We start from the raw sequence: 23,009 nt of genomic DNA, 5'->3' as shown, positions 1-23,009 counted from the left end.
TAGGGTAAGTGTTGGATAGTGTAGGGGTAAAAATTACTATTCCCACTCCATTGAGTGCAACAGTAGGGTAAGCGTAGGCTAGTGTAGGGATAAAAATTACAATTCCCCATTACTTACCTTATAATGGGTTGTAGTGACATGCGTTGTAATGGCTGCATTGTAAATATAGGGCCAGATGTAGGTAAATGCATTTTTGCGATTCCTTAATAGCGATTTTTAGGGAAACGCTATTAAGGACTTGCAAAATGCCATGTAGGTAGGAATCGCAATATTTTTTGCGATTTATTATTCCTTAATTGTGAATCGCAAATTGCGATTCACAATCAAGGAATACCTTCCCATTCATTCCTATGGGCCTAGAGGCCCATAGGACTGAATGGGAATTGCGCACGCAATTTGCGAGTACCAAATAGGTACTCGCAAATTGCGTGCACAATTTCAAGGGTTCCAGAGAGACACCCTGTTGCACCCCTGAAATGTGCATGTGTGCACATGTGGCGCACATACGTGCCCCAAGGGCATGAATGTGTGCCACATGACAACTTGGAGTTGGTGGTAATTAGCGATTCCTTACGGGTAAATTGCACTTTCATTTGTGCTACTTACATTGCATTTAAGATATCGCAATTTGATATTCCTTAAATGCAATCACAAAATGGGGAATCGCAAATTATGCGATTCCTTATTTTGCGAGTGGCTCATTGTGTGCTATATTGCACACTGCTAATTTGCGATTGCAAAAGCTGAAATTCTACGAATTTCAGCATTTGCAGGCACAAATTGGCTCCCTACATCTGGCCCATAGTGCGTTCTAATGACTGTGTTGTAATGGTTGTTTCCATCCAGAAAATGGTCAAAATTAGATCTACCCTCTCTTAACTCCTGACTTCTAGACACCTTACCGAACATAGTGCAGTCTATCAATCTTGACCAATCCATGCTTAATGATTGGTTCCAAGAATTCCTGGATGCAATACTGCCGAATAAACCAAGCACCATAGCCAAACTCCACCCACCAACTTACGGTTTCAATGAGGCTTTGCGTGAGGTGAAAAAGCTGTTAAAACTTCTGGAAAGGTCTTGGAGAAAATCCGACGCTGAGAAGATAAATAATGCAAGTACAAACGGGCACTAAAAGACAATCACACATTATGTAGAGCTGCCCGGGTGAGGTTTTACTCAGATAAAATCACTGCTGCTCCGAACTGTTTCAAAACTCTTTAAAATAGTTAAAGAACTTTCAGATCCCAGTAATGTATCTCCCTCCTCCTCGTTGTCACAACAATGTGAGGATCTAGCACATTTTTTTTTGCAAAAAAAAGGTGACAGATATCCAACATTCTCTTACAACTGCTTTAACAAGCAAATTTCAGATGGATGGCATTATTTCTAGCATGAGGTCACGGATGGAATGCTCAAACCGGGAAGCAGATTACATCAGTGCTTCACAAGCCACCCAAAATCTGAACTAATTTGCCCCTCAGAACACCTCTCTCTTTCATACTCTCTTACACTCCATAAAGTCAGGCTCCTTGAGCCCCTCTTCTATGGTCAACTTAGTACCTGGGTCCAGCCCTAATACAATTACTGACAGTTCTCCTCAACTTCTCCTTACAGGAGGGGTGCATTCTTCAGGCATGGAAGCACACCACAGTCCTGACCAGTTGCATAACTAAACACTTATAAGGTCCCAAAAGCGAGACCTATTGGCTATGCCAATGCTTCTTTTAACTGCTGCAATCTACTGAAGCCTCACGGAGAACATCAAAGCGGCCGCCAAAGTGAAAGTAATCGCGATCAAGCGCGGCGCCCACGCACATGCACTGTAGCTCCAGGCTGGCCTGGTAGCACTTTTTGGAGCCCTCACAAAATGTCTCGCCAGACCAGCGCATGCGCTGGGTCAGGCGAGACCTAAAAAGCCCAATTTCGATCCCTTCAATTGGTCTAACGTTAGTCCGATTTCGATGCTTCCCCTTTTCGTCAAAAGCGTTTTAGAGCGGGACAGTACTGAATCCGCACTTCCGGGAATCACTGAACATGTGAGAGGGCTTCTGGATAATGGCTGCGCTGATTCTATTCGACTGTAGCATGGCCGCCGATACTGTATCCCATAACATGCTCTATGTTGGTTGACCTCTTTCTTGCAAGATCGCACCTTTCAAGTCTTCTCTTCAAGATTTATGTCAAACTCTCACACTCTTATTTCTGGAGTCCCTCAAGGGTCGGCCTTAAGCCTGATGCTATTCAATATCTATGTTTACCCCCATGCGGATATCATGGAAGGCTGCGGCCTACACAGAGGACACTCAAATCCTCCTTTCATCATCTGCCCATGGCCACAATTCTGATGCACTGAATTCTTGTCTGGGTAAGATCTCCAGCTGGATGAACACCAACTCATTAAAGCTTAATGAGATAAGACCGAGGTGATGGGCAATAACCCCCTGCTATGCCCCAGCACTGGCCTGAGAATCTAGGCACTCTCCCGGAACCGGTTTCTAAAGTAAAGAACCTAGGTTTTTGGCTAGATGTCAATCTGTTGAAATCTCAAATCGCCAAGATAGCTTCAACCGTTTTCGCGGTCCTGAAATTTCTAAAAAATAAAAATCATCTTGATGCTCCCTTTTTCAGCCCAAAGGACGGTTATCCAGGCCTTGATTTTGTCAAGACTAGATTATGGAAACATCTTCTACTTAGGGGTAGGCAAGGCTTCTATTAGACACCTAAAAGTCATTCAGAACTCTGCCGATAGGGCTTCTATATCATCTTCCTAAACATGCCTTTGTGTCATGTCTTCTTCGAGAACTTCACTGGCTTTTGGTGGATAAACGCATACAGTTCAAAGCTCTATGCTATATGCTTAAAGCTAGGTCGAGCAGTTTACCTATAGGAACTGGAGGTACCATACCAGCCAACTTGATCCCTATGGTCGAGCAACCGGTACCTTTGTATAGTTCCCAGAGTTAAACTGGCTTGCTTGGGCTGTTGCTCCATCACACACTTAAACCCTAAGCTGTGGAACAACCTGCCCGAGTCCCTGAGAAGTTGCCCATCAGTGATCACCTACCGCAAAAATCTGAAAACCTGGTTGTTCTGATGATCGCTTCCCACTCCGCAAGCTTCTACCTTTATGTTGAAGCGATGGGAATCCCTTTTGGGTAGCTATGAGCTATACAAGATTTGATTAAAAAAATAATGACAAAGACTGACAGTGCAGATGGTTCCTAGGGTTACAATAGGCAGATGCACACTTCCTCTTGAACAGCTCCTTGACATCCTCCTATTCTAAGCAGCCTTTCCTTAATGTAGAGATACCTGCAGTACCCATCTCCAGTATTAAGTGGGCTCCTTCCTTCAAGGTAATTCAAGCTGCTTTCTTTCTAAAACAATGCATAACTTTCTGATTCCTTTGTCTGAACCTAGCAAAAAGTGGACAGTCAGCGACCACAATCACGAAGCTTAGATTTTTAATAAGACCCAACTGGTGTGTGACCCATGACACAGTGACTGAGAAATCCTAGCAGATCAACTGAGGGTTTCTGACAAATACATTCAATTTGCAGGCAGACATTCTGGATTTCATAGGCCTAGCCCAAGGAATGGTTTCAGAAGGTCCCTGTTTTTCTGAGTATACCTCCAAGACTGGTCAAGCTACAGTCGTTGTCCTCTAGTGCTAGCAGCCCCTACCTCACAACCGTTTAGAGTAAAACCTCCTAATAAGAATGGAGCATTAATGGGCACACATTCTCCCTATACCTTAAAGGGGGCCTGTGTGTCCCATCGCCTACACTCTGGGGTAAGCTTCTACAGTTTCTACAGCAACAGTGTGGGTGGGGGCAAATGCTTCAACACCATGGGGAGGAGGTATGTGGTCATTTGCTGCTGTTACATTGCGGTTATATTGCCATATTGATACTAGTTTACTGGGCAGCTACATGGATAGCTATATTGCAGTACTGCTGCACCTAAACACCCCTGGTCTTGTCACCTTTGATCTGGTCTGATTGCTGGTTGGACTTCTGATCCCACCCCAGTCTGCATTTCCATCCTGTTCTTGGCAACTTCAAATCCCTACTCTGCTCTCTGCCCTGGCCCTAGGAGGGCGCTACCTGTTGCACCATGAGGAAAAGAAAGGCACCTACAGGTAATAGGGCAGTGCCCCAGCACTCTTCTTGTACAACCTTTGACAGCTTTTTGGTAGGGGCAGTGGACCTTGTGGCAAATGAAATAAAGATTACGGAGCGGCGCCTCTCACTCACCACAGAGGATCTCCATGCATTGCAGCAGCCATCATCAACCCCTCACCGGCGATGAGTGATGCACCCGCTGTTCAATATATGGATCCTGATCTTCCCAATGTAGCACTTGTGGGTAGCATTGGGGAAGCTGTCAACTCAGGTTTTGCGCTTACAGAGGGCTGCGTCTCTACTAATGACCCAACAAAAGATCCGGCCCCTACAGTTTGTTCCCCTAACCTAGAACCATCAATAAAGCCTAGGATAAGAACAACCAAACAAGTGCCAAAGCAAAACCTGCTAACTTCTAACCAGGTACTTGAAAAGAGTGATCAGATCGATAAGATACCCCTACAATTCACGAATGAACATTTTTGGGGTCCTTCGAGTAAACAAATCAGTGACCTTCTGGATGCCAAATTATCCCCAAATTTTGACCACCTTTCCGCTGTTGAGGCCGGCCTGACCATGCTTTTAACTTGTGCAGACGATCACACCATAAATCCTGGGGAGGCTCCACTAAACGAATTAATTGAGCAACAGCCCACACGAACACCAACTAGGAGGGGATCTTTATCCTGCCTTGCAGCCTTCCATCGAAAACCCAGCACTGGGTAAAAGGAGCAGAACAGCCACTCAGGCTCTGGCCCCCACCGCAGGAGCAGCCTCACAAATTCATCAAGATGATGCACACCCACCTTCTAAAACTGTCATCAAAACCAGGAAGAGGGGCAGAAAGTAACACTTTAGAGTCGGTCAATTTGCCACTAATCGACCTTCCCCCAGCTTCGTGCCCCATGTCGTTATACTGGCAAAGTGCCCTATCTACCTGCAGGCACCACTGAGCCTACCCTTGGACTCAAGAACAAAGTCCTTTTTTTTTTGGTTAAACAATTCAGTAAATTGTCAGTTGGACCTAAATTATGAGATCTTCTTTTTACGTTGAGTAAGGGGTATCGTCAGTCCACTTGAAAGGAATTACGTTGGTGATACTGTAATCATAAATATTCGCAATCCGAGGGCGGCCGGGGACATTTTATCTTTAGTGCAGAATGGCAGGGTAAAACCAAGTACCATAACCATATTACCCTTGGGTTTCTATTACAGACACCTAGCACCATCTGCCTCACGGAGCGTCTGGGTTAGTAGCTTATATTGCCCTTCCCATAAACCCCGACCAAATCTCAGCTTACCTGTCAGAAACAGGTATATGCCCCTGTCAGATTTGGAGGAAAATGACTGACTCCAAACCGAGGGACAGGGTGATGTATGCCGAGCCCAGGTTATGAGGGTCAACATTGACCAACCAAGTATTATTTCCATCAGCCATTGCATGCAGATTCTATCATGGAATATAGCAGGGTTTCGAAACAGACTCCAAGATGGGCAATGGCTATCTTTTGTTGGAAAACTTGATATTGTATGTTGCCAGGAGACTGGTCTCTTGATTCAGTTGCCATCAATGGGTTCACATCCTATTGCTCTGGGGCTAATCCGTCTATTGCTGGAAGATGGGTATAGCTATCTTTACAGCATGATCTATTAAAAATTTGAAGGTAAATTTCTTAGCCTCGGAGCCTTGCTATCAAATCCTGCATCTTCATATACCTAAGCAGCCTAACATTCTTTTAATACATTTTTATTTAAACTTTTTCTCAGCACACGCCATAGGCATCATTGAAGAGCTGGAAAGGTCAGTCTCCGACTTTATGCATAGACAGAAAAAACAAACATCACTGATTTGGGCGGGAGATTTTAATATCTCTAAATGTCTGCACAAAGGTAACCGTAAATGTGGTTTTAGCAATGTTGAGGGGGACAACACTGGCCACTTTGCACATTCAAATAATCCATTGTTTTTAAATCGCAAAACGTATTTTTCATCGAATATTTGGGGAAATGATTGAAAAAAATCCACCCACTTTTGTAGCAAGGGGTAAGGGCAGTACCATTGATTTTGTTTGTATCTCAAGCAACTAACTTGGTATGCAACCTTAGTCATTATGAGGAACGCTTCCTCCCGCACAGCGACCGTAACCCTAATGGAGTAAGTTTTCGTGCCTCCTCTTGTTATGACACACATGGTAGGACCATGTCTGCAATTAGTTATCAGCCAAACATCCAAATAACTTTAACACCTTGATGATAGAAGCCTCCAATGAGATCACTAGTTGTCTATCCACAGCGGAGGACACGTCCAAAATTCGAGATAGCTTTACGAAGATCTGTGAATTTATATCCTGCATGTTCGTATCGAACAGACTCGTAAATGAGCGAGCCGCGCATTCATGGTTCAGTTCCGAATGCATTAGATCACTCAAAGCCCTAAAACAGGCCACTATTAAAATACCACGTGATACTACTGCCATAAGGGAAGCACAATATAAATATAAGCTAGCCCTGCAAGAAAGGAAACGGGTTATTTGAGCTAAAGCGAGGGAGGATCTAAATAAAGCAGCTGAAATGAAAGATACTAGACTGTTCTGGGAAGTAGTCAACCAACCTTTTTTGTCAGACAACCAAACTTCTAGCATTGAGTGCCATGTCCCTGAGGCCAACTGGATCGCTCACTTTTCCTTGATTTTTAATCCAGGCAACAAGATCAGTTGGTCTCTAAACGAAAACATACCCGATCACCAACCTATTAACGAGGAGTGGCTAATTGATCTTGTAGACTTAGCTGCAGTCAAAAAAGCTATTATGAGTGCTGCAAATGGCAAAGCCCCTGGCCCAGACAGGGGTCCCAATTGATCTTTTTAAAAACAATGTGAAATTCTTGGCTTCCCTGGTCACAAATGTATTGAGGGCTTTAGTGAAAGGCGACATTGTAGATTCATGGAAAAGCCATCATTGTACCCATCTATAAGAAAGGAGATCGCAACTGCCAGTCATGTTATCGCCCAATATCATTGATTGATGTAAAGATCCTGGGGAGGGTAATCTTGGGCAAAGAAGAGGCTAGCGCTCTTTTTCTCCCCTGCCCAGTAGGGCTTCCGTCAAGGCCTAGGAACTGTAGAACAAACCCTTAACCTAACTCTCATCATAGGCAAATATGCCAAAGCCAGAAGAGGGGCCATACATATGGCATTTATCGACCTCTCCTGTGCTTTTGACCTTGCAGATAGGAGCACATTTTTGGATCTGATGGAACAGGCGGGTATTGATCCCCATCTAGTGGATCTGGTAAAATGCATGCATTGGGACTCCACAATGAGGGTGCGCTTTACACTGAATGGGGATTGTACAGTCTCAATAAATGTGACTAGAGGGGTGAGACAGGGTTGCATATTAGCGCCTTTCCTTTTTTAATATACATCAATTGCCTAGTCACCGCTTTATGGTCTTGCTGTGACGATGTTCCCCGGATTCGTAGGTAGATCGCGCACTCCCTAAATTTAGAAAACGTACTTTGTTTTCACCCTAAGATTTTGATCTGTGTGCTACACCTCCTCTTGTGTTTACCTTACACAGTGAAACTATTATGTGGGGCCAGAAGCCAACTGGCTTCTTGGAAAAAGGTGTGCACAACTTATACTTGATATACAAACGTTTTTAAACATATAAACAATGATTTTTCTTATATCGCATTATTTTAATACATTATTTCAAATCAATATATAACAATTCTTCTCAATTGATTTCAAACTGTGCACTCATCATCAGATATGTGCTCAATACATAATCATCATCAGATATGTGCTCAATACATAATCAGAACAACACAATTATTGACCCAATAAAATTATCCGTGCCGTTGGGTGTGGTCAACAAAGGGCCAATTAATTTCCGGACCCGCATCCCTTCGTCAGGGGCACATTCGTGAAAAGAAATTCAAAGAAATCACGAATTCTCTTTTATACCATAGGAGTTTCTACTGTAACTATTACTAAAGACAGCATTTGATCAGTATACTTTCCCGAAACGGACCGGCAGGAGTCGATCTACCTTCCCGATAAACGCAAAGCGAAGTTCCCAAAACAGAGACTCTTCCAGTCAACTCTTTGTCAGGGGCACTGAATGTGCCCCTGACAAAGGGATGCGGGTCCTGAAATGCAGACAACATGAATTCAAGTGTGGCAAGACATTTTAATGAAAAAATAAATCAATTTAATCAAATCAAAATTTGTGAAATAGCTGACGAAAACCCAAGTTCAGTTAGAATACTAAAAGACTATTGAGGCCAGAAATATGGTGAAATCAACCACTGCAAAGCAACCTGCAGAATGGAATTATTTATTTTTTTGTGTTAATTTTCTCGCTATTTGTGAGACTCTAGAACCAATGTTTTAATTGTGAACGTTGAATGGGAATTCATTCATAATAAAGAACATTGTATAATTCTAACTAGCAATATTTATGCCCTTCTAAAGCCATGTAGCAATGCTGTAACCGATTAGTAAACCGCAAACTGGGTGTACTATATTCCAAAAAGCCATTTAGCAGTCACAAACTTCGAGTTAGCAAATTGCAGGATCTGCAACCACTGAATGTCTTCATACATCTTTTCTTTATGTTTAAAGCACTATTTACAAAACATTGGCACAGTATATGTAGATGATGGTGTCCAGCTGAACATATTATTGTTCTTATTAAGTGGTCCATGAGTCTGACACTATAGCGTTAAGGTGCTCTGTACAGAATGCTCTCTGCACAATTTGCCCTGTTCCTTATTAAATATATACAATGTGTAACTAAAAGCACCTGTGCTACAACATATATTCAGTTTACTGCAAGAAATAAAAACTTTGGCCTGCCTGCAAGACAACAATGTCAAAATGTCACAAGGATCCCAACCCGGATGAGGGGTCTATTCAGGGTAAGGCCCACTGTAAAAAAAAAAATACATTAAAGCTATCCATATGTGCATCGTGAAGGCAAATCTGGCTGGAAATGAATTATAATTAAAAAAATAGATTAAAAAATTAAACCATTAATGTAACCAACTTCTACAGAAAAGTTTCACTCCCATGACAATCAACCACCAATGTACTCCCAAAAATCTCCACTGGTTGGAAAGCAAAACACGAATGTACCACGTTTATCCAGAAAACATCCTCCACCGAAATATCCAATTTTTCCAGAAAAACTCAGCTTACACTGCTATCAAACAAACAAGGAACCCCGCTTCTGCCGAAAAAATTAACTCACAAGGCAAAGAAACCATAAATGCAACTGTCTACTTCAGAAAAGTTCTAGTCCCAGAAATCATAAATGTACCCTCTTCTCTGTGAAACGTATGCCTGCAAGGCAAAAGAACCATCGATGCACCACGACTTCTCCCAAAAACCTCCATTGCAAAGGTAAGCAACCCACCAACATCCTTACTTTACTTGAAAATCTCCACTCCCGGGGTAAGCAAACCAATAACGCAACCAGCTTCTCTAGAAGGGTCTATTCACAGGGCAAGCAAACCCTCAGTACACATTGCTTCTCTGCAAAGTACTTGCTTGCTAAGCAAACAAACGATTTGTTTGCCCTCGTTCTCCTGCCTCACAGGGCAATCAAGGTACACCGCTTCTATGGAAAATTGTTTTTGAGTAGTGTAATGTTTTCTTTAAGGTTCTTCGATGCAGTATGCCAGGTGAGCTCCATAAAAAATACTACATGTATCCTAAATAAGACATATTAAAAACTCACTGTTACAATATCCAATTGATTATGCTATACAAGTATCCGGTAAAATAACATACAGTGTTGACCATGAAGTAGGCACTGTGCGTTGAAGCAGTGCTGAGGCTTGACGCCCTGCAACTGTATTTAGTTATAAACAGTGATATTTGGATACAGAGCCCTGCCAATGTACACAACTCTACTGTAAAGCTGTGGCAGGTAGAGTTGTTCTTTGTTCCGGTCTACACAGTAAATTATTGTGGTATAAAATACCACGTACTTACTCATAACTGTACGGTGAACACTTTTCGTTATGGGTTAGACCTGCTCCTGACCTTCGTGCTGTGCAGTAAATCAGTGCCCAGCATAACTAAGTGTATTTGTGCTCCGTGTACAGCGAACCAGTATTAGTGATACAGCGCTGCACTTGATCGCAGAGTCTTGGAGTTAAATAAGTGCCATTTATTCAGAGTTGTACAGTGCAGCAGTATCAGGTAAAGTGCTTCCCATGTATTCCGTATAGATTGCTACGGCGATGTAGATGCTCTTGATACTGAAACAATGTTAATTTTAAAAAGTGATATATATGTTCTCTCTGTTGTACAGCACAAAACTAGCAGTGTATACAGTGCTGTAAAGTAACATTATAATATATTCCTTTCACCACTAGCACCGTACTTGGCCATGTACACTGGGCAGCATGGGCTACAGATGAGATGGCTGGCTATCGTTGTGCTGGACAGAGAAGCATTATTGGCTACAAAGTGCAGTACAAGTAGTACACCAGAGTATATAAAGGCAGCAGAGTGCAGTAAAGCCTTGTTAATTATAAAGTGATTCCCGGGTACTCTACTTTAAACTAATGTTCTCGCGTCCTCGCCACTGCATAGTTCAATGCGGTCCATACAACCACTACTGTGTAACTAAGCAGCGTCTTCTAGCTCTGTTCAACTATTCAGCTCTGCTGATTTATACAAGGCACTGTCCAGGTACTCACTCATGGCTGCTTCCATTCCGGCTCCTGGCCCACCCGCTTAAGATCCAGGTTTCAGGGCCCCTCCTGGGCCCCTGGCACCGCCCCTGACCAGAGGACCCAGCAGGACATCACCACGGCAGCCACCCTCAATGTTCCGGATCCGGGCCCAGGACTTAACTACCCTGCACACTTCCGCGTCAGGAGCCACGCCCACCTCTAGAATGCAGCGGATACAACCACACCTACCTGCTTCTAAAGTCACACCTACTGGTCGAGTAATCACGCCCACCCCTGCTCAGACCCAACCATTCATTCTTTGGAGACACGCCCATTTCTTTAGAGTCACGCCAATCACATTTAAGAACTATACTGATCCGGATAATACAACGCCTACATCTTCATATTCGGTATACGTCCCATTTGCATTGCCCACTTAAACCCCCTTCTATGAAAACACGCCCATCCCAGTCCGAACTCCTAAGCAACGCCCACCCCTCAAATCTTGAGTCGCGCCAACCTTTTAGCACGACTCCATGCTCAACCACCAATCGAAACCTGCAAAGCCACGCCCATATTTACATTTTCAAGGTTGCGACAGTCGGTCTCTCTGCCTATCCCTGAACCTGATTCATGAATATGGTATTTTTTGTTGGGATTGCATTCAGGCACTACATCGCAACCTTTTGAAGACATTTTTACAATGTTTTGGGAATTAGTTAATTTTCACCAGAATATTCCAGGACTTTATCAAAATAGCTAATACGCCACATAGTCCGTTTCTAGGTCTAGGGTTAGCTGTCCATGCTTCCGAAAAACCCTGTTTCTCAACTGGCTCAACCGAAGAGCAGAAACTCGAGGCTAACTAGGGAGGGAGGGAGGGAGTGGAGGGGGCGCGAGAAGGGTTGATCATCGAATCAGAGAGCTGTGCGCTTCGCGAAGCTGTCTAATAATCCGCAAATGCAGCGGCCATCTTTTCAAGGACATGTTTTTCAACAGATGCCCCGGGAAACTAACCATGTTCTTTTTGCGTGTCACTTTAATAGCGTACAAACAAATGCGTTACAAATGCGTTGAATTTAAACCAATTTTGATCATATTATAAAAGTTTAAACTATTGGAAGTTTTTACTTGTATGATTTAGAGCTCTCTAATTCCCCAGTGCCATGGGTGAGCAGCTCACTGAGTGTAGATATTTGCTCTGTATTCTAGGATTTCTAGTCTTGTTTAGAAGATTATAAAATGAACACTACAGATACCAGAATGCAAGTAAGAATCTAGAACGCATAAACTGCCCTGATCTAAAAAACGTGAGAGTCCTAATGTTTGCTTAAACTTGCCACCATATAGTTGTGAAAGGACTGTTTAACCTTTTAACTGTTGGGGCTTTCAGCTCTTGGTACGAAGCCCTTTTTAGGTCACGCCTGAGCCAGCGCCTTAGTGCTGCTCTGGGGAGAGCTATAGAAAACGGGGATTTGGAAGTGCAAACAAGTGCTTTTCAGTCCCCCAACTACAGTGCATGTGCGCCGGGCGCGCGCACCATTTGGCAGCCTGCGTGTACATTTCGCGGGCGCTTTGATGTTCTCAGTGAGCTGCGCGGCCACTGCGAACATCAAAGCGCCCGCAAAATGATTACTTTCACTTTAGCGGCCGGACAAGTGAAACATACCCTCTAATTCTTCTTTGGGCCACACCTAACCAACCCTTTCATCCTTACAATCTAACGTTCGCACCTACTTGGCAGACAGGTTCTCTGTTGCTCTTTCCTCCTCTGCTCTCTCTCCTCAGACTCCGTCCCTCCCCCTGTTGCAGCAGCTGGCATTTCACGGGGGTGCTCATGTAAAGCGCTCCAATACAGAGTTCGCGCTATATAAATTTGCAATAAATAAATATAATGTGGTCCATGGAGCTTTTCGCTTTCAACGTGCCTGCCTGTTCGTCTGATTTGACCTGCCAGAGTGATTGACCACGTCGGAGATCGCTCCCACACTCTGCTAAAAAAAACTCTGATTCCTTCCAGCTCGCATCACCCCTCACCCACACACACTTATCCCTCGGAGGTGCACAAGATTATCTCTGCGCCCCCTTTTCTCTAACCCCTCTGTGGATGTGCAGTCAAGAGAAAGAACCCCCCCTACGAAGAATCTCAGGCCCCGTGACCTTTAACCCCCCCCAGCACCAGCCTGGCTATCATTTACCCCCCTCACCCACCTCGCAAAGGGATGTCATTACTCACTACAGAGCATCAATTACAGAGGTGAGCCTTCATCACCCATCATCCCATTCGGCGCAGGAGCGCTGAATGGAAAAACAGCCCACCTCATGTCCACCCTGCTGTGCCGATATGGAAGCCGCCGAGGGGCTGCCGTAGTGCAACCCCCCCAATCCACATCTGGGACAAGCAGGGGAGGGGGTCGCGCTGGGCTGGAAGCTGCAGCTTCATTGACTCACCTAGACTTTGGGCTTTACACTTACCCAAGGCAAGCAGATGAATTCCTGAAGACGAACTCCGCAGCAACCGCGCTAACCGCCCGAGCATCCTAACTGCGGATCATACATATACAGAGCAGGTGGGTTAGCATGGGAATCTGCAACTGGCACATCAGCCCAAGATCTCCGACACCCATTCAGCTATCTAACTGGGAATGTAACCTCTGTGCCCCGCAGTTCATGTAGACTGCATGATGCCAAGGGGTCATTGATCCTGCCCCAGAATTTTCTTCTAAAGGGGTAATCTATTTATCGAATTGTATTCACCAGAATGCATTTGGTTATACAATTTAAGCCCAAGACCCCAATTGGAGAGAATATGGCCTAACGGCCAGAGCTGCTGACATCGGAGCTGGGGAACCAGGTTCGAGTCCCGACGTCGGCTCAAAATCCTGGTATTCTGGACAAATCGATTAATCTCCCCGTGCCTCCCAAAATTAATGTGTCCGTGTGTAACGTAAATGGCGCTCAAGTAAAAGCGCTTCAATACCTTCAGGGCGAGTGCACGCTATGTAAAACCGCAAAACAGAAAAAAAACTAGAACATGGACTAGTCGGTAAACTGCAGCCATCCGGTAAACCTTAGGTATGCTTGACATAGGGTCATTATTCCTGCCACCACCCCCGGAGTGTCTTCTCACGCTGCTTCTAATTGGATCCATATCATGTGAGACACCTCTTGCCAGTCCTGGATTTGAAATCAACAGCATGTGCATGCTTTTAGATTGAGTTACCTTATGCTTTACGGTTACAGTGACTTGTGACCAGGTGGTATAACGCTAGTGTGACACCACTTTTCCATTGATGGACTTTGCCTTACATAATATTGTCATCAGTTGTGTTGGTCCAATTGAAATGAACCCAGACTACAACTACCTGTAAAATGCCCAGGAATGCAAATGTGGTGTTCTCTGACATGGAGTTATCGGATCACCCTGGTAATTGTAACAAGCATTGGCATAGCCAATAGGTCTCGCTTTTGGGACCTTATAAGTGTTTAACTATGCAACAGTTGCATAACTAAATACTTATAAGGTCCCAAAAGCGAGACCTATTGGCTATGCCAATGCTTGTTTGGTTGTTAGAATGTATCTTGTGTTTAAACCTTTATAACTTTTTTTCCTCAAAAGGTATCTATGCCAAAATTGCATCCTTTATCCCGACATCCTGGGGAATGTACCAAGGGTTTGTGGATTCCTCTGAGGGGACAGAGCAAATACCTAAAATATAACTACATTTTGTTTTTTTAGGGGTGAAAAAGTGGTGCCCAAGAAAGCATGTTTTGTTTTCTAAAAATGGCATCAACAAAAGGCATGGATGTCCATTTAGGGATCGTCAGGGGTCCACCTGCTATCTCGGGCTTGCCACATGATACCTCTGGCACTGCTTTTTTAACTTTGCATCAGACGTAGCAAAATCAATGCCACGAAGACAGAGACAGGTCCTCCATTTAAGCCTCATTCGTTTTCTGCCCATTTATTATTACATCAATAGTGAATAATATTTTGTTATACACAATTAGTGTGATGCAAAATAGGGCACCAGTAGCTAGAACAAAACCTGCAGTGAAATATCTTATTAATAAAAAAAAAGTTTTTAAATGTGTGTAGTGTGTGTGTACATGTGGGTGAGAGTGTGTGCACGAGTGTGTGTGTGTGTGTTTGTGAATGTGTTTCTATCTGTGTGTGTGTGTGCGAGTCAGTCAGTGACGGGTAGGGTGACCAGACATCTCGGATTCCCCCGGACAGTCCCGGTTTTTCGAGGACTTTCTGACATCTCAAAGCTTTTTCTAATTTTAAATACATGTCCAGGTGTTTGAGACACATGTCAACTCCTACTGAAAAGCAGAATTGCAACGCATGCTTGTCGCCTCTAAATTCAAGTCAAAGGCTGGTGGTCCCTGTGTTCCAGTAGTGCTGGTTTACTTTCAGGCCAGCATTTTAAATAGCAGTGGAGAGGAGGCTCCGCTTTTACAATCAAGGAGGCAATCAGATGCCTGGGCATCTGATATCCACTACTGACGTAACATAATTTAAGAAGGAACTGAAAACATTTTTATTCAGACTTTAGTAATTGCAGGACTTCTGCTGTTCCTTGTTTCTCTTCTGTCATTAGTTGTCTAAAGCGCTGGGACACTCTTTGAATAGCTGCGTTAGAGAAGAACCTCTCATTCATTCATAAATAACTCACATGATTTATCTTTTTGTTTCAGGCAGCACAGGAGGAGGTCAGGTTCTCCCAGCAGAGGGAAGACAGAGTGGGAAGTAGGTCTAGGGGGCTCAAGGTGGAGATCCTGCGATTGTTATGTAAACATAACCTTGAAAATGTATGCATTTGACAGACTGCCTTTAGATATGACCTCCTTCAGGGCTGACTGGAGGAAAAATATAGATTACATACGTTTTTCAGAAATGTTTTCTTTGCAAGATGAGTTGACATATATTTTCACTGAAAAAAAACAAAGGTTACAGAGACGTTATAGTTAGGCTGATATTTCACTGGTAAAAAATCAGAAAGTTATAGTTAGCTGAGCTAACTAAAAATTGCGCCCCCTCAATGCACTGCTTATGATCTCACATATTACATCATTCATGACATGGTCAGTGACATCACTGATGACATCTCAAATGGCATTACTGATGACATCACCCAGTGATTATGACTTTTTAAACAGTTTATACAGGTAAAATATATATACACCAAGGTTTATTGGTCAATCAGTGAGTGTATGAGTGCCTGTATGAATGATTAAGTGGTTGTGTCAGTGACTGTATACGTGAGTGATTAGGTGTCTCAGTGAATATATGGGTGAGTGACTGGTTGTGTGAATGTCTGTATCAGTATGTTAGTTGGTGTGTAAGTTGCTGAATGGGTTTGTGAGGGGGTACATGAGTTGCTGTATGGCTGTGATTGGTTTCTGAGTACCTGTATAAGTGTCTTCATGTCTGTGTGGGTGGGTGAAGGGGGTGTGACTGCCTGTTTGGATGAGTGAGTGGATGAGTCAGTGGCTGTAAGGGTTAGTGAGTGCATCTGTCAGGAGCTGTATGGGTGAGTGAGTGTGTTTATGGTTGTGTTGGTGACTGAGTACGTGTCAGTTGTATATGGGTGAGTTCATATATGAATGGCAGTATAGGTGAGTGCTGGAGTATATGAGTGACTATGTGTGCGTAAGTGATTGTAAGAGTGGCTGTATGGGTGAGTGTGTTTGTGTCAGTGACTATAGGTGAGTGAGTATGTGTTTGTATCTCTATGAATAAGTGAGTGGGTGTGTAGTTGACTATGGGTGATTGAGTAGGTGTGTGAGTAGCTCTATAGGTAACTGACAGTGTGTGAGTGGCTCTATGGGTGTATGAGTGGATACATCAGTGGCTGTATTAGTGAGTGAGTTGGATTATGAGTAGCTGTATAGTTAACTGAGTGGATGTGTGTGTAGACCTATGAATCAGTGAGTGGGTGTGGTATGGTTGTGTCAATGGTTTTGAGAATGGTAGTGTGGAATTTGGAGTGGGTGCATGAAAAGTTATATTGGGGTGTGAGTGACTGAATCAGAGATTCTGTGGATGTGGGTATTGTCTGGAGTCTTCTCATGAGTTCGCTGGTCGTGCACTCTGGCTATAACTGCTAGCGACGTCATTTTGAATAGGGTGAACCTTGAGAGACACACAGATGGTGCATTTGGGTTGTAAGGTGAAGGTGGGGCAGATTCCCTGGGTGCACACCGTTAAGAAAGATGCCATCCACCTAAGGGCATCCGCTTCCATTCTGACTGGGTGTAGTTGTTTGATGAGTGTGTGGGGGGAGATGGTGTTGAAGGCTGCGGAGAGATCGAAGAGGATCAGAGCGGCAGATTTCCCTCTGTCGAGTAGGGCGTGGATGTCATTTTTCGCAATGATCAGGGCCGTCTCCATGCTGTGCTTGGCTCTGAATCTTGATTGGGAGGGGTCTAGCAGGTTGTTTCTCTCCAGTTGTTCAGTGAGTCGGAGGTTGATGGCTTTCTCTGGATTTTGGCAATAAACTGGTGCTGCGAGATGGGGTGGTAGTTCTGGGATCTCTGTGGTCTACAGAGGGTTTCTTGAGGAGGGGTCTGACCTCTGAGTGTTTGCAGGCATCAGAAAAGGTGGCTGTGGAGTTGGAGGCATTGAGGATGGTGGTGAACTGGAGGCTGATATCATCACTTCCGAGGTTGAAGAGTCAGTGGGGGCATTGGTTAGAGGGTGCTCCCAAATGGATAGAGTTCATTAGGGCAGTAGATTTCAGTGTGCTGAGCTGTTCCCATATGGTGAGCGGGTGGTTGCTGACGATCTTCATGGAGGTTGGGAGGCTGAGGAAGTCGGTGGGTTGGGGATCGAGGTTTCTGTATATGGTGTCTATCTTGTTGTGGAAGTGGTCTGCTAGAGCGTGGCAGAATTCCTGGGGATTGAGGTCTCAGTGGCTGATGGGCAGGTGAACTCTCTGATGATGGTGAAGAGTTTCTTGGTCTGGTTGGCGCTAGCCTCGATGCGATTTGCCAGGGCTCCTCTTTTTGTGTCTCTTGAGTTGGTGGTGGTGGTGCAGTTCAGATTTCTAAATTTCCCCCTGCTTCCACGGACAGAATGATTTCTCAGTCACACGCACATACACACATCACACGCTGGTGGGGCCCATAACACCAACATTCATTCTCTCAAACTATCCGTGCCTACAAAGGGACATCAATCCAAACCACAGCTGTTCGCTTTGATAGAGGATACCACTTCTACTGAATCACCCTAACAATTCCTCCATCAAGAGGTCGATTGAATCATTTAGTTGTTATTTAGTTTAATGACACTTTAACTCTCAAACCAGACCAATAAACATTTCAATTGAAATAATCACCTGACACAGTAATTCAAATAATGATTTCTTTATCTAATTTAAATGCAGGTTAAATCCTAATAATGCAATATCATCTTTTGTCATATTTACCTATTCTGGCTAATTGTCGTTTTCTAATTCAGAACTGGTCCTCAGTAAATTCATCAGAGTTATAAGTCTCCGTCCTCTCCGTCAGCATAAGGATCTCTGATCATCAAATTCTCCGTCAGTAGCTTCAGCATAAAGTGGCGATGAAGAGCTAAAATTCCCTCTCTAGTCTACTAATATTTATACTAAAATTTACATATAACAGTTGCATTTTCTCATTTCCCAGGCCAATGATTGGCTGAATTCAAATACATCTCAATACATTAAGAAACATTTTCAAATTTTCCCATGTGGAAGAAGTCTCACAGCGAATGTATGGGAAAGGCTAATTCATAGTCCTAAATGTATCAGTTCGTTGGTAACAGGTTGGGTTCGACAGTTCATTTTTCCCAATAGCAACATTTGCTTCACGTTCAGGGAGATTGGCACCTCGCCCAGGGTAGTCTTCATGGGCATGGTCTGACAGGTCACACAAGGGACACGGACAAAGTCAGTGCAGGCGCCTTTCTCCATTGTTCAAATGATGAAGTAATGTACTTTAGTTAGGTTTCAGTCGGCGGCCATCTTTTGGTAGGCCAGAATAGTCAACTTTAAGCAAAGAAACACAAAATCGTAATTAATACATAGAAATGGGTAAAGCAGTGTTAAACCCTTGCTAATACCCTTATGTGTATGCATCTATCTAGCCATATGCAACATCCAAAGCCATTAATGCTGGTTTATTGAAGCGCAAATTACAATAACATTACTCAAGCAACATTTATCGTTTTAATATGCATACAAACTTAGTTCACTTATTATTTTAGCCATGCAAATGCATTCCCACGTGTATTCTTTCTGTTAATAAGGTTGATTTAGTACCTTCACATCAAACTATTAATTATTATAATTAATTATTAATCATTTTAATATAAACATATATAAATGGATTGGGTATATAAAAAGAAAACATTTTACCCGCTCCATCAGTGGTAGGTGTTGAGGACTGACTTGAAGGTGGCTCGATGGGTGTCACTTCTGCTGGTGCGCCATTTCTTTCTAGGTGTTTGCTTTTTCTTTTCAGCACGCTGAGTTCTGGGGTGTACCAGCTGATTTGTTTGGTGGGTCTGTGCATTTTATCTGTTTTGGTGGGGGCGACTCGGTCGACAGTGAAGGTGATCCAGTCATTGAAGTTCTCTACTGCTCGATTAAGGTTGGTGGAGATGTCAGGCTGGTTGATGCTGAGGGTGTCGGTCCATTGGTGCTGAGTGACTTTGGCCCAGATTTGGAAGGGGTCACTGTGGTGGTTGGGGCTGCTGTGAGGCGGTCCAAAGATGGTGAAATGGATGATGGAGTAATCAAACCAGGTGAGTATCATGGTGTGGCTGTATCTAACTCTGTTGCTGGACGTGAAGCTGGGGTCTATTGTGTGTCCTGCTCTGTGCGTGGGGTCTGAGACCAGCTCCATGAGGCCGATGTTATCCATTTGTTCCAGGAGGCCTTGGAGTTGGTTTCTTTGCGGTCGTCCAGGTCAAAATGTAGGTCTCCCAGGAAGACGTGGTGTTGGGATTCGATTCCAAGTGGGGTGATGAATTCGCTAAGGCCAGTTCGAGATCCTGGAGGTGTGTCTGCTAGAGGGCCTTTAATGGTGGAATTGTGTTTGATATGGAGTTGGAAGTTGAGGTGTTCCATGATTGGCGTGGTTTCGTCTTCAGTGTTCAGCATCCTATAGTCGCAACATGCTCTTAGCTCTCTATTGGCTTTTGCTATAAAAAACAAAGGGGACGCCGCTGGAGATCTAGAAGGACGGATAAATCCAAGTTCTAGGAAATGGTCCAGATATTCCCGGAGGTGTTTGGTCTCTGGCTCTGAGAGCGCATAAACCCTACACATAGGGAGGTTCGCTCCCTCCACCAAATCGATCTGGCAGTCGTATGACCTGTGAGGAGGAAGCAACTCTGCCTTTGTTTTACTGAATACATCAGAAAAAGAGGAGTATTGTTGGGGTAAACTGACCTCTTTTTCGGCCGCCGTCGCGACTGTGAACGAGCATGCCAATGCCTCCACCCGGGGATCCCCCATGAGAACCAGGTGCTCCTGACATGCCACAGACAAAAACTGAACGGTCCTTTCTCTCCAATCTATGGTGGGGTTATGGAGGCTAAACCAAGGCATTCCCAAGATCACCTCATACTGGGGGGCCTCTATGATATTCAAAGCCAGTGTTTCTCTGTGTCTCATGTCTCCTGTTCTGGTTTCTAACCTTAAAGTCTCTGTTTGGTCGATGAGAAGCCCTGAAGTCAGTGGTTTGCCATCGACCGCCAACACTTCTTCGGGTATGTCCCTCGACACCTTCCTTAGGGCTAACCTGTCCACCAATCCTCTATGGATGAAATTACCTGTGGCTCCCGAGTCCAACATGGCTCTAATCTGATAAGAGTGGGTTCCCTTTCCTAGCCACATTACCAACTCTATATGTTCGGTGTCTTGCAGTTGAGCAGTAGCCAAAGAGGGGATTCTCCACGTTGGCTACTTCTCCTCTACTGAACTACCCAACAACCCCAGGTCTGAGTCGTTGTTAGCCACTGTGGCTAGTGTTTTTCTAGTCTTGTTATACCCCCCTATCCTTTTTGGTCAAGAGGGACACTCACGGACATAGTGTCCCTTCTTCCCGCAATACATACACAACCCCTGTATTCTCCGGCTTTCCCGTTCCGCCCTAGACAACGGAGCCCTCACAGCTCCTACTTCCATGGACTCTGGGGGTGTATCTCCACCGTTTGTTTCTTTCCGGATCCTCTCCCCTCTAAACCTGTCACCCCCTCGATCTGTGATGCGCCCATCCAACCGTAAGGCTAGACTCACCAGAGCGGTGCAGGTGCGAGGTTGTGGGTCTATGCGGGCGATGACATCCTTTAATTCATCGCAGAGGCCCTGGTAAAACAGGGACATCCTCTTCTGTTCTGGCCAGGCTGCCTCTGCTACCAGTCGATTAAATGAGGTCAAATACGTCACCAAATTGGTTTTCCCCTGTTTGAGCTCTAGAAGCTCTCTGTCTGCACTAAAGGTGGTGCTTCGTCTGTCGAATACCCCTTCCAACGCGGCCCTAAACTCATCCCAATCGGATAACACCGGGTCGTTGTTTCTTACTAATGGCACAGCCCAATTTGCGGCATCTCCAGCTAAATAGGAGATGGCAAAAGCCACTCTAGAATGGTTATTCGGGAAGGAGGAAGGCCTACAGGAAAAATGCATCAATATTTGGGTGATGAAAACCTGTATTTTCTGGGGGTCCCCGGTATATCTTTCCGGGTTAGCTAGTGGAATAGGTGGAGGCACTGTGACCTGGATTGGAAGCGCCCCGGCACCCGCGTCAAAAGGATTTCTCGACAAGCGTTCCACCCTATCTCGTAATGCCGCTGTTTCAGCCCTAGAGGCTGCTAACTCCTGCTGTACCGCGGCCAGGGCCTGCATGACCTCTTCCATTCTGCGTCCCTACAGCGCCCCCTGAACCGGGAGGAGTCTCAATACGTGGGTGCGTGATTCTGTGACGATCCGTCCCAGACTTGACTCTCCTCAGGATTCAGGCGAAGCTATAGGGGGTCCACCTCTCGACGTCCCCAACTCCTGCACTAAAGGCACGGAAGGTTGGAGCAATCAAGCGAGGGAAGGGAAGGATGGGAACAGCGGGGAGTAGAACCTGTAAAGAAAATAAACATACAAACAATATGCCAGGTTATAACACAATTGCTACTCTCATGAATTCTCGCTAGTGCAACCACATTCTATGAGAGAGAGTTCTGCGGATATTTGTAAGGCCGTTGTGTCGTTAGCATTATTACATCATACACATACAAACACTCAACCTCATCCAATACCCCTACACAGTACCAATTGACCACTGGCTTCTGACACTTATGCGATATCTTTGAATGCCCCTTGTATCGCAAACACACGCCAATCTATGACCCCTTCTCGGAACCCTTGGCGGAGAACTCTAAGTTCCGATTTTGACACCTGGAAGATCTCTCAGGACTAACATTCAGCACCTTAATTTAGTAATGAACGCTCTAGTGCTCAATTGTCTAGAAGCTGGAAGGTGCTGATGCTACCTTGCCTCCATGTGCCAGGCCTTACGGTCCTCCTGAGCAAATAGTTCTTCGAGTCTCACCTCTCGTGGGTAAGGTCGGTGGATAGCTCCCCCCTTGGAGGTTGAAACGGAGAGCGGAATACCCCTTGGGTATCTGGTGAAGCACCCGCGCTCCCTTGACTTGACACCACCAATGTTTGTGTCTGGGTGCGGGATCAGCAGGCCCCTCCGGTCCTTTTTTGGGACTGGGGCCGAGAAATACCTGTGAGTCTTGCTCCGAACCCGGAGCAAGGATTCTGTTCATCAGCCTCTGCACAAGTCCCCCTGTTTGGCTACAGCACCTTAGAAGGGCACCCAGTCGGCGCTCGTCCTCGCTATCATAGACCCCGGAATCGGACTCAGGAATATCGGGTTTCCGGTCTATGAATTCCCCAAGTCTCCGGAACTCGTGAACAAAACAAACGACGAACCCGCCATCTTGGAATTACGCACAGCGTCCTGCGTGCGTCTCGTCCCTTTTCTAATCGAGGCACCGCCCCCGCCATTCCCGGGGAAGCTGGGAATTGTAGGCTGGGTAGGCGCTTCGCCCGAATCATGACAGGAATGTTGCCAGCCACTGTACTTGGCTATGCAAGATAAGAATTACTATTGTTAGGAGGGAAAACATAAAATACCCAAACTCTGCTCCT

General features: G+C 44.8%; 1 protein-coding gene across 3 annotated transcripts in view; it reads right to left on the bottom strand.

The window, feature by feature from the left end:
• USP6NL (USP6 N-terminal like) overlaps positions 1 to 11,039 on the bottom strand; it is a 1,094,021-nt gene extending 1,082,982 nt beyond the window's left edge. For all 3 annotated transcript variants that reach the window (XR_014981357.1, XM_085653483.1, XM_085653482.1), the window contains exon 1: positions 10,843 to 11,039. Coding sequence is in view for 2 of the 3 variants with exons in the window: in XM_085653483.1 (XP_085509609.1) it covers positions 10,843 to 10,858 (16 nt within the window). In the remaining variant the exon portion in view is untranslated. The remainder of the gene's footprint in view (positions 1 to 10,842) is intronic.
• Positions 11,040 to 23,009: the final 11,970 nt, after the last annotated feature.

This window comes from Triturus cristatus, chromosome 4_1 (genome assembly GCF_964204655.1).
Source record: "Triturus cristatus chromosome 4_1, aTriCri1.1, whole genome shotgun sequence".
Taxonomy (NCBI): Eukaryota; Metazoa; Chordata; class Amphibia; order Caudata; family Salamandridae; genus Triturus; species Triturus cristatus.
Note: the sequence above shows the minus strand (reverse complement) of the source record. Positions and strands in the feature narration are given on the sequence as shown.